Source organism: Pelodiscus sinensis, chromosome 5 (assembly GCF_049634645.1).
Source record: "Pelodiscus sinensis isolate JC-2024 chromosome 5, ASM4963464v1, whole genome shotgun sequence".
NCBI lineage: Eukaryota > Metazoa > Chordata > Testudines > Trionychidae > Pelodiscus > Pelodiscus sinensis.
This window is the reverse complement of record NC_134715.1, coordinates 107,221,075-107,233,750: the sequence shown is the minus strand read 5'-3', so window position 1 is coordinate 107,233,750 and position 12,676 is coordinate 107,221,075. Positions and strand designations below refer to the sequence as shown.

Genomic DNA, 12,676 nt, shown 5'->3' with positions numbered 1-12,676 from the left:
CAGTTGCTGCAGCTGTTCACAAACTTCATTTACGATGCCCTTTCCAAACAGGTCCTCCAGGACACGCCAGCGTATAGTACTTTTAGTGGGCATCATGGTCCTGATAGTGACAATTGTTGTTGTGCTGGCTGCTGTACTGGCACATGGAAGAAAAGAGTCTAGTGTGCAGCTGCTAGAGTGGAAAGGCAGAGGGACCACTAAAAATCTGCAAGAAGTCATCCTTGGGAGGTGTTATAACTACATCACAACGGTGAACCCTGAGCTGAGGTGAGTAATAATTACCGGCATGTATAATATGGTGTCATGGCAAAGAACCTGGCACTAATTCCACTGAAACAATATATTGTGTTATCTGCTGGACAAGGAAACCAGAGAATTATAATTTACTACAAGTGTTTCCGAGCAAAACATATAAAGGCAGGTTCAAAACTGGCTACATTCTGGTCAATGGTTTTTGGAGGAGACTGGCTGTGCACAAAACAGCACAGTGAATGAGAATAAAACAACAGTAATTTGGGGGCACATTCTGCCCACAGATACAAAATGTGCAACTCCTTCAGAAAGCTCATAGAACCAAACATCTAAACTCTACAATACAGTCTAATAAGTTTTCATATGTGGGTGTAACAGTAGTGAAGTTTAACTGTGAAGTCAGTCTGTGAAGAAATACATAGCATATACCATTTAACCCACATACCCAAATATGTGAGTGTCTATGAAAGAGAAGCAAAAGGCTGGGAAGTAATTGTTAACACATACACTTCTATTATTCAGTTGCTTTTTTCCTTCAGGGAATGAGAAAAATTGTGAGAAATTGCTTAAAATATGCAAAGTAGATAGTGTGGCAATGCAGATCTGGAGGACTTGCCAAAGGTCATGATAAGCATATGGGACTTTCAGGATGGTGTAAAAAGATTGCAACTGGTTATACTGTTAGTGTGGGGAATGCTCTGCAGAATCTTCCATACCCACATATTTACTGAACTCCATCAGTGTGCTTAGTTCTGTACATTATATAGAGGATGGAACAAGTCCTACCCGAAGGAGCTTATGATTTGAAAGAAGGGAAAAGTTACTGAAAACACGTTGGAAAGAGAGGGCATTCCAAGTGTAAAAGGCTTGCTCTGAGGGGGCACAGACAAAAGTGGGAGAAGATACAGACCTGACATTTAGAGAAGCAGCTGGGAAGAGCTTTTGAAACAGGAGGGGGAACAGGAGGGCGTAGAGTGGGACAGAGTCATGTGTAGTCTTGAAGGGGACAACTCCACTCATTTTCTCTTTCTCCTGGAGATAGAGGTTGAAAACTTCGCTGAAGAGGGTGTCTAGCAACAGAAACATCCTTCCTTTTCCCAGGCCCTGCAAAATCCTTTCCTCCTCCCCCTCATTCCCACCTTGGAATTCAACATGGATCAGGTGAGGGATGTGAAAGGTTAATCCGCTAACCAGTCAGCATCATTCTAAATGGGTAACGATTACTGGTTCTGATTAACTGTAGGGGCTGGAGCAGCTTCCCACCCACCCTGGGCAGGGGGCTGCTCGAGCCCCATGGGGCCCACTGTAGGCAGCGGCTGCTTCAGCCGATCAGAGCCCCTACCAATGGCAGGCCTGACCCAGCCTCCCTCCCGGCCCCCACCCCCACCCCGGGCTACATGCTGGATCCCTAGGAGTGGGCTGGCAGCCCCTGGCAGAGGCTGTTGGCCCTGCTCCTGGAGGGGCTTCACTGTGAGTTCTGCAGTATAAAGCTTATTTAAGCTTTCTATTGCAGAGCTTGCAGTGCGTGTAACCACTAAGTGTTGCAGTAGCTACACCTTTGGTAAAAGGTAACCAACTTTTTACATCCCTAACTCGGGCATAGTATCAGGAGAGGGAGCAGGGCTGAGGCAGTCACTTTCCACAGTACAGTTCCACCCGTACACCCATAGAGTCAACATCCTCTTGCAGAAGTGCTGTCATGTTTAACTTATGCACCTGTCCCGGTTCCATAATGGCACTAACATAATGCAAACCTAGTAAAATATTAAGTGATTTCCTGCTAGTAATCAACAAATCTTGCCTCCTACTGTCCAGTGTTGAGACTACTGTATAAGCAAAATCTAAATCTGCAGTATTTGAAGGAAATTGTCATGATAAAAAAAAAACCCTTGGCCCTGATCCTGTGAAAATGTAAGTGTAAGTGTAATACTACAAAAGTCAATAGAGCTTTCCATGTGTGTAAAATTAAGCCAGTGAAAGTGTTTTCAGGATCAGGACACATTAGTAAAATGAAAAAGAAAAAAGTTTACTTGCCAATATTATTAAAAATGTATTCAGTTATTGAACTGAAATAACTTTTAAAATCTAACATTGTTTTCAATATGTATATTATTTACTTATAACTGAAAACTTAGAAACTTACTGTAAAAAAAGGTGAAAATAACTATGTCAAATCCACATACAGATGTGTCATGCATTAGACCAATACTGCAAAGGGAACTGAAAATGTAGTTATTTTCACCATTTTTTTATAGTAAGTTTCTATGTCAAATCCACATACAGATGTATCATGCATTAGACCAATACTGCAGTACTTGGCCAGGAAGTATTTGTTAAAATAATGTTTTCATCGGTTATTGTTTTTTAAATCATGTAGTATGGCCTTAGGGTTTCAAAAGTTAAAAACAAAAAACACCAAAAATCAAAAGCATTATGTGAATTTGTACTGGACAGGTGACTCTTTAAGGAAGATAAATGTATCTGTTCTTAACACAGAGTTCATTTGCAGCTAAAACAAGAAAAGAAACCTCCTTAAACAATTGACATTTTAAAACACATGAATTGAACATTTGTATTTGAAATACTGACATTATTGGGGGTAGAGGAGGCAGGAATATATTAACTTGCCTCCATCTTTAATGTTCTTGCAGAAGATAGCTAATAATATTAGCTGTTTGTTCTTATCTCTGATCTTAGATTCCTCTCTCCAGCCTATCTAACAGTGTATTTTGTGATACAAGAGTAAACGTGATCACTAATCTTTTTGAGCATCTTGGTCACAAAGCTAATGCCTCACAGACGAACTGTAGAATCATACCTCAACAAACATTGTTCTTTCATATCTATTGCACACTTTCTAGCTCTCTCTCTCTCTCTATTACGGAACACTCGGAAGATCAAGGAGCTTCTCTGCAAACAGCACCCACCTCTCCGTATTTGCTCCCTCACACACACATCCTTCTACTTATCTCTAAATTCATCTCTTGGTTAAACTACAGCTTCCTACTCCTGAATGATTTCAAGATTGAAGTCTTCACACTATGTGGAAAGACTTCTGTGTTCTAAGTGTCTAAGTTTGCTGCAAAGATCAGAAATTTGCAATCAAAACTTCTTGACTAACATCCCTTTTCCCTACATCTGCTTTGTCTGTATGACGTTTGCCAGATCTGGAGTACTGCCAGATAGTATGCTGACCCTTTCTGCGCTTAGTCATCTCTTCACTCATTTCCTTGTGTATTGCATAGCTCCTTTGTATCCTTCAGCAAAGCAAAAATCCCAGAGCACTACAATACCATCATTGCTTAGGAGGGCATGTTTACACTTGCAGCCTAGTTTGAACTAGGGATGCAAATGCAGGCATTCGAAATAGTCAATGAAGCGGAGATTTAAATATCACACGCTTCATTAGCATGATCTTGTCGGCGTGTTACTTATTTTTTTGAGGAGTAACATTAGTTCAAAACAAGGGGTTTGGTTCGAACTAACGCGTTCCGGCATGCACTTTCACTTTTGAAACAGCTGGCATTCAGAGTAACACACCGCGGTGCGAGATCATGCTAATGAAGTGCAGGATATTTAAATCCCCTCTTCACTGACTATTTTGAATGCCTGCATTTGCATCCCTAGTTCAAACTAGAGTGCAAGTGTAAACATACCCTTACTCCTGAAATAAATCCAGAATGTACACAATGTACTGTATAATATAGCTCTATTAATGATAACTTGGCCACAAGGCCAGTTCTGTTTAATTTATTGAGTACAGTTTTCAGTATGATCTCCTTTCTATTTAACAAGAATACATAGCTTTTATCTAGTGCTTTTCATCCATATATTTCAAGGTGCTCTGCATAAGAGGTTAGTATCACTGTCCCTGTTTTACAGATGGAGACACAAGGAGGTACATGACTTGCCTACAGACACATAAAGCAGTGGCAAAGCCAGGAATTAAACCCAGGTTTCCTAAATCCAGTCTAGTCCATACCAACTAAGCAACAGCACTTAGCTTAAAATGGGCTCTCTAATTTACGTAAGTAGGAGTTTTATCACTGAATTCAAAAGCAATAGGATGGATCAGACAAGCAATAATGTATTAAACTAAATATGAAAAATAAGATTAGGAAAACCTCATAGGCACAATGTGACCGAGGCTATGTCTACACTATGTTTTTTTTGCAGAAGAGGCACTAAAAATGAAGTGCTTGTTAGCATTTTCTCACACTTCATTTGCATAATCTCTTCTGATCCTTTTTGCACAAAAATGATCAGTGTGAGGTTTTTGCACAAAACGGACAAGTCCACACTGCTTGTTTTTGCGCAAAAACCTCTGGCACAAAAACTATCAGAAGATATTCATAGAATCATAGAATACTAGGACTAGAAGGGACCTCAAGAGGTCATCGAGTCCAGTCCCCTGCCCTTCTGGCAGGACCCATTACTGTCTTGACCATCTCTGATAGACATTTATCTAACCTACTCTTAAATATCTTCAGAGATGGAGATTCCACAACCACCTTGGGCAATTTATTCCAGTGTTTAACTACCCTGACAGTTAGGAACTTTTTCCTAATGTCCAACCTAAACCTCCCTTGCTGCGTTTTAAGCCCATTGCTTCTTGTTCGTTCCCCAGAGGCCAGAAAGAACAATTTTTCTCTCTCTTCCTTGTGACACCATTTTAGATACCTGAAAACCATCATCATGTCCCCTCTCAATCTTCTCTTTTCCAAACTAAACAAGCCCAATTCTTTTAATCTTCCTTCATAGGTCATTTTCTCTAGAACTTTAATCTTTCTTGTTGCTCTTCTCTGGACCTTCTCCAATTTCCTCTTAAAAAAAGGAATAAGGGATCTTTCGGAAAAGGCTTTATTTTCCAAAAGATCCCCGTCTAGACAGGCGCTTTTTTCAGGCAAAGCTCCGAGCCGGAAAAAAGCGGCAGCCATGTTTATGCAAATGAAGGGGGAGATTTAAATCCCCGCTTCATTAGCAATTGCGATGTGTCTATTTTGCATCCCTTTTACGGAAAAGGGATGCAGTCCAGACACAGCCCTTGTGTCTTGCTCACAACACATTTGTTAATGCATCCTAGAATCATGTTTGCTTTTTTGCAACAGCTTCACACTGTTGACTCTCATTTAGTTTGTGGTCCACTATAACCACTTCTCATTCTGTATGTGTGAAATGGATTATTCCTTCCTAAGTGGTGCAAATGAAGCGTGAGAAAACACTAATGAGTGCTCTATTTGCATTGACTCTTCCGCAAAAAGTTTGGAGGGTAGACATACTCTGAGTTATATATTGCTGTTACAACTTTCTGTACTTCATGACTCCCCTCCCCCCAACATCTTCTGCCTCCTACTGTACTTTAACAATTTTTTCCCTCCACACAAAACAACAACAAATGACTTTTAAGTTGATAACAAGCCTAGAAAACTGCTAGCCTAAAGAACATTTCATGAAAGTGCTGACTGCAGGATTTGGCTCCATTAATAATTATGTGAGCTAAGAGAATTTTATAATGCAAAAAAAAAAAAAAAAAAAAAAAAAGGATCTATATTCCTCCTTAGTACTTTTGTTTTTTGCTGAACAAATTATGCAATACAGTAATTTAAGTGTGATGATGATAATTTGAGGCCCGTTATAACACCGTTGTCCCCTATGCCTAGTTACATCACTGTTTCAGCCAGGAGTGCACATGGACCTTTACCACTTCAAAGGCTTTATCATAGTTATAGAATATGCTTCAAGTTCCATCTGAACTGAAACTAGAAAAATTTTGTTGCTGTTGTGTAGTTAAGAAGCCTCAAGCGATGGCTGTATCACCATAGGAGATGAAGAAAGAATATCCAAGTCTGTGTCTCACACTGATAAATATAGTCCTATTTTAGTAGCATTTAAATTTAAAACACTTTCAGTCACTTAGCAAGAACATACTAACTTAAATGGTAATTGGAAAGCACTCCAAGAGCTAATGCTGGTCAGATGGTGGTGGTGGTGGCGCGTCTACCTCTGGCACCAGTCTCCCAACTCCACAGGGCCCATGCTTGACAAAGCCCTAGCTGGAGTGATTAATTGGGGTCCTGCTTTGAAGAGAGGGTTCCATTAGATGACCTCCTAAGCCTAAGGTCACTTCCAATCCTAATTTTCTATTATATAAGCCTCCTTGCATATTCAGTGATAAAGGGTATCAACAGGCCACTTCATATCCGTTTGTACAATGCCTAGCACAATGACATCCTACTCCTGGCTGAGGCTTCTAGGTAGTACCATCAGACAAATAGAGCATGAATGAAGAAATGAACTGTAGTGTACATTTACCCATTTTTCTGGTATGGTATCACAAAGATAAAAGTTCTCTAATGTGTTTTCTTTTGACTTCCATGTAACATTCCATGCACAAATACAGTTTTATTGTCCCTTCTGTACTTTACCGCCTTCTGATCATTCACTTTGCCCACAAGGTGGCAGCATTCACCTTAAATTCAGCTCTAATTTAAGATCTGTTTCCTGTAAAACAGAAAATAGGTAAACCAAAATTCATCTAGTGTGGGCAGGTTTTGAGACTGCCCCAGAATAATAGGACAGAGCAGGTCCTGAAGGCTTTGTGAAAGAAAATTAAAAATAAAAAGAAATGCTTAGAAAAAAAGTACTTGTGTGGACTAGAGAGTGCTTCATTGTAAATGTAGGACTAATGGTACTTTAAAATGCATTTTATAGTTTGAGCATCTCACACTGAGACAACTACTCATCAGGCCAAATTTTAAAAATAATATGTATCTGTATAAAAGGTGCTTGTGTCCTTAACTCAATTTTTGTTTTTCTTCATTTAAATTATTGCTCTGAGATAGGGCTGGGGATGAGGGATTCAGTATGCAGGATTACCCCATCCCTCTCTCATGGCAGCATCTTAGGGCCAAATGAAAAGCACCTCTCCATGGCCACTGAAGCTCCTGTGGGCACAGCCGGGGGAGGGGTGCATGTCCTCCAGCTGGGGCAGATCCAGGTTTATCTGCCTCCTGCTCCTCCCAAGCCAGAATGAGGAATGCTGCAAACTGTGCACTTTCTCTTTGCTCCGTAACTTAGGGGAATGGCCAGCAATATTCCTGTACAAAATCAAGGGGGGAGCTTCAGCCCCCACCCTTGGGTGATGGGAGGCTTGGGGCTGAAGCAGTCCTGGAGGGAGGCCCATACCCCCAGCCAACCCCTTTCACCTGCCTGGTGATTCTGTCTCTTTTCTATATGGTTTTATGAGAAGCCATCCCATTCCAGGCACATCCTGATATCCTGGCACAACTAAGCCCTAACCTTGGTTTAAGTTATGATAAGAAGAAGCTACACACCAAATTTGGTAGTCCTAGCTCTTACCATTAAAGAGTTCTTGAAACAGACACACAGACAGACAAACTGTCTCAAATATGTAATAGATTCCTAGAGGAGACAAAGTAGATGAGGTAGTAATTGTTGGTGGAAAGTATAAGCTTTTGAGCTTCACAGAGCTCTTCTTTCAGCCTCCAGAAGCTTGAAAGCCTATACTTTCCACCAACAGAAGATGATCCACTAAAGGATATTCTTTTGCCTAGCTTGTCTTTTGTATCCTTAGAACAGCATTGCTATGACAACACTATAAATATCTGATATCTACATTAGGTTTTCTTTATATTGATGGGCAACTGGTAGGTAATTTATAAGATAGGGACCTAAGCATTTTCTCCATTTTGCAAATTGAGAAATAGCAATTAAGTGGCTTACCTGGGGGAAATGTTTTCTCCTAAGGCTGCGGGAGTGTATATAACACGTGGGGGACTGCAAATTGTGAGTTATTGGTGCTTATTCCAAAATTTACTAGTGCATTTCTCCAAATAATCATTGGCTTTGGAAGGAATCATGTACTTAATACTGTGCTCCTTTGGTCTCTTCCCCTATCGGAGGGGGCCATGTTTTTTCTCAGATTGTGGGATTTACTGTGCATTGACTATGCACTTATTTTTCCAATACTGTACTGTTGGACCAGTGGCATCTCAAGAGCACAGAAATGAGGTAATGTTTGAGCAAATCAATACTGCATATTTCAGTTTGCCCATCATATAAAAACTTAGATTGACTTGAAAAATAGTGATGCCATTGTAAAGCTTAGTTTAATAATGTGTATAAAATGATTTGCAATCCTGTGATGGAAAGTATTATCATGGCAACATATTCCTTGGGCCACTTGAAATTATGACCAAATAACAAACTGCATAGTTCCCATGATATTCTCTGGTAACAGTGCCTTAGAACTGTCTGTGGTGCTAGTTCCTTTAAGTAGATGTCACCTCTCCAAGTTCCAGAATTGTATACAGTCCTTCCCAAAAGGAGTACCAGGAACTTCACAGAAGTGAAAAAAAACCCAACCCACCAACCACAAATCCCACAACCCAGGCCCTTCCTCAAATAGTTTTTATGTGGGACACACTGAGAGGTGGTGAGAAATAAAGCGGAAGGGATGAGTCAGGAAAAGATAAAGGTCACAGTGTTAACAACTACGCAGTTGCTCAGTAGAAACATGCTCACCTCAGGGTAAATCAATTCTGCTGTTTTCTAAATTTGCATAAAAAAGAAAACATAAAAGCCTCAGCATTGTGACTATTACTGACTAACTTATGGATGACGTGGAAAAGCTGAGTTTTCAAGAAGGAATTTAAATGACAAGGGGCTGGTGGCTTGCCAGAGCAGAGAGGGGCAGATGTTCCATCTACTGGGAACAACATGGAAAAAAATACTAGATGGACAACAATGGTAAGTTAATATTTGTACACAAGTGTTAGCTTAATTCATTTACCTCAAACACGATAGAACAGAGGTGCTTAGTAGTCTCAAGACTCACATGGTGTAGATTTAGAAACTGGACAGGGTACCATTTCCCTGGAGTTTGGCATAAGTTTCAGGAAGTGTAACTCCAAGCCTACAAGTTAACAAATGACCTCTGCCTAGCACAGTGCAATAAATTACCATTTAGCAATACTGGAGGAACTCGCAGTACTTGGCATTAAATCATCAGTATAGGAAAGAAAAGTGAATAATTGATGGGCCAACACCTTATGCAACAAAGTTAGACATAGATGACCTGGTTGTGCTCCTTCCACATGCATCAGTTTTACATCAGCATAATTCCATTCAGTTCAGTGGAGTTATTCCTGATGCCAGCGCAAACAAGAAGGCCAGAATCTGTATTGCAGATGGGAGCATGCTCAAAAGTTGAGATCAAATAACTTGTGTAACTCTATGGAAGGCAGTAGGTATAAAACTGGCATGTTATCAGAATCAGACACTAAATACTTAGTCTGTTTCTTCCGTTTTTTGTTTTGGATAAAATTACTAATGTTAGGCCGCCTCTTAGAAAGGTTCAGAGGTTGATTTTTGGATTACCAGCAGATCTATATATCTCATTGGTCCACAAACTGGGAAGCACAGAGGAGCATCTGAGGTGGGGAGGGGAGGGCACATGGTAGGGCTCAGGTCAGCTTCCCCAAGAAGTAATAAGGGAGTTATACCCAGCTCCACTCTGCTGAGCCTACTGTGCAGTAAATAGGATGGGAGGGGGTGTGCAGACAGATTCCATTACTGGTAAGGGGGGACCATGATAGGAAAAGCCTGCACACCAGTGACAGTGTCATTCAACTTCCCTTCTTCCACGAAGGGTTAGATCATAGGCTATATTCTGCCACCCTTGCTGCTCAGGATGTATAGTAACCGACTTTGTGACCGGTCCAGCGGATCACAGTGGGATACTCACAGCCCTATTCCACATGAGTGAAGAGGGTAGAATCTTGCCCTCTATCTGTGTGAAGCCAGATATTCAAAACTGCTGAGGTCCAAATGTTGAAGTGTGCAGCACCTCCAACCGGGGTCAGCTTTTCCAAAGAGCTCTGCTCCCTTCCAGGCACCTACACAAAGAAAGTGCTCAGTGACTATCGTGTTGGGCTGCAGCATAAAATCCTGAAACAGAAAGGCTACGTCTGCACTGCAGCACTCTTGAGATTCCGAAGGTCTCCCAAAATAGCTATCCCGTCTCTTTTGAGCATGTGCGTTATTTCAAAATACAACGGGCTCACTATTCCGATGTCCCTGTAAACCTTATTCCACAAGGAATAAGGGACGTTTTGGAATAGTGGGTTATTTCAAAATTTGGCACTGTGTAGACAGCACCAAATTACAAAATAAGCTATTTCAAAATAAGATGAGCAAATTGCTCATCTCATTTCGACCTATGGGGCAATACAGATGCACCCAGAGTGGCCATATTTTTAAAATGTACTCAGCAGCCAACATGCTGAGGTGTTTCTCTCATTGTTGTTGAAAATCTGGCTTATTTGGGGGCCTAAATGAGAGCTAAGTGCTTTGGAAAGTCAAGCCCACTGTGCCGAAATCCAGCAGAAGGGTGTGGATACTTTCATAAGTCCCTGCCTCTCAATTTATTTTCTCTCCCTGTAACACAGGACAGCAGCATCTCAGACATAGATCTAGGATTTTGGATGATTACCTGTTTCTTACATGATTGATCTCCCATCACTTATATTTCAATCTTTTGACAGAGACAAGGATTGCCAAAAAATATGGGAAACAATGAAAAATGCATTTGTTTACAAGAACCCATGTAATATTACAACAGAAGATTATCAGCCATTATTGGATTTGGCAAGTCATCCTGTCCCCTGTAACAAGGTAAGAAAGCTATCAAGGTAGGGACTTCTTCTCTGTACATGCCTAGTACAATGGCGTCTTTGTTTTTGTTCTGTGTTTATGAAGTCCCTAGCACAGGGGTGGGCAATGATTTTTGCCTGGGGCCCACTTCAAAAAATATGTAAGTATTCCCGGGCCACCCCGGAAAGGACGGAGCTTAAACAGGAAGGGGCAGGGCTATCCCACCCCCAGACCATGAATGGTCTGGCGGTGGGGGAACCCCTTTCCCCCCTTTCCCACTAGGCACCCATGCCCTGGAAGAAGCTTGGCACTCTCCCCCACCCTCAGGCCAATCAGGGCCTGGGGTGGGGTGGGGGGTTGAGCGTGCAAAGTCTCCTCCTGCCCTCAAGCCAATCAGGGCCTGGGGGCAGGGGATTGCACGCAAAGCCTCCTTCCGCCCTGCGAGGAGCACGGGCCACAGTCAACTTGCAGGGCCAGGGCAGAGCAAAGGAAGCTTCACGCAGCTCCCCCACCCTCAGGCCCTGAGAGTGAAGCTTCCTCCGCTCTCTCCCCCCCACCCTGTGAGCAGCATGCGGCACTTCAAAGCACCATGTGCTGCCTGACGGGTGGGAGGAGGCTTTGTGCACTTCCCCACCCCCAGCCAATTAAGGCCTGGGGGCAGGGGAGCAGGCGACACCTTCTCCGGGCGCTCTCCCGCCCCCCAGGTAGGGTTACCAGATGGCCTCAAAAAAAATACCAGACACATTAATCTCAGATGAAAGGGGGGACACCGGCGGGGAAGGGAGTGGGGCTGGCTGGAAGGAGGTTGGGGGTGGGAGCGGGGATGGCCGGGAGAGATGGTGGTATGGGGGGAGAACCGGCCAGCGGGAAGCAGGGCTGGACGGGAGGAAGTTGTGGGGAGCGGGGCTGGCCTGGGCCTGGCCCAGGCACACACAGATCCCGGGGTGCTGCCCATCCCGCATATGGTCCCGGAGGAGCACGAGTGAGTCTGGCCCCGGGGATTCCATCCCGCGCCCCCCCACCGCGTAGTTGCATACTGCCTGGCTGGTAGACACGCTTACGCAATGTGACACACACAGTGTGAGCATGTCTACCAGCCAGGCAGTACGCAACTACGTACGGATACTCATAACAATAAAGCTAACCTTATTAGAAAATACTGGACATTTATATGTCCAGTATTTTTTCCAATTTATTTCCCGGACAGAAACCTCAAATACCAGACTGTCCAGTTCAAAACCGGACACCTGGCAACCCTATCCACGTTTGGGAGTGGGGAGCAGCAGGGCCTCCGCGGGCCAGATCCACCCAGTTGGCGGGCTGGATCCAGCCCGCGGAGGCCCTTTTGCCCACCCTGCCCTAGCATAACAGGGTTCTGGTCCAAAATGGGGGTTGTTAGGAACTGTGATAACACAAATAATAATGATGATGATGATGGCAAACATGAGTGACCCTCAAATACCTACAGGCACTCTGACTTGAGGTTTGTGATAACATTACTCCCAAAGCTATTTCTGTTTGAACAAAAGAATCCTGGGAATTCTATTCATTACAGGTCAGTGATGAAAACCAAGAGAGCATTGCTTCTTGGGGCAATATTTTGGGCCATGATGGGAAAATTGTTGTGGCCTTCACTGGTATGTAAAAGACCTTTATGTAAGAGTAGCCGAAGTAGCTTATTAGCCCACATGCATGCAAAAATGGAGGAGTAACAGTAATTAGACACGGTTAAAATGTTTTTCCAGCAGAG

General features: G+C 42.8%; 1 protein-coding gene across 2 annotated transcripts in view; it reads left to right on the top strand.

The window, feature by feature from the left end:
- Positions 1 to 12,676, top strand: part of CD38 (CD38 molecule) — a 37,135-nt gene that overhangs the window by 5,745 nt on the left and 18,714 nt on the right. The window contains exons 2-3 of one of the 2 annotated variants that reach the window (XM_006136966.4): positions 52 to 267; positions 10,818 to 10,947. In XM_006136966.4, the coding sequence (XP_006137028.1) occupies positions 95 to 267; positions 10,818 to 10,947 (303 nt within the window). In that variant the 5' untranslated portion in view covers positions 52 to 94. Of the gene's footprint in view, positions 1 to 34; positions 268 to 10,817; positions 10,948 to 12,676 lie in introns of those variants that run through there. The other variant, XM_014580533.3, reaches the window with a different exon arrangement.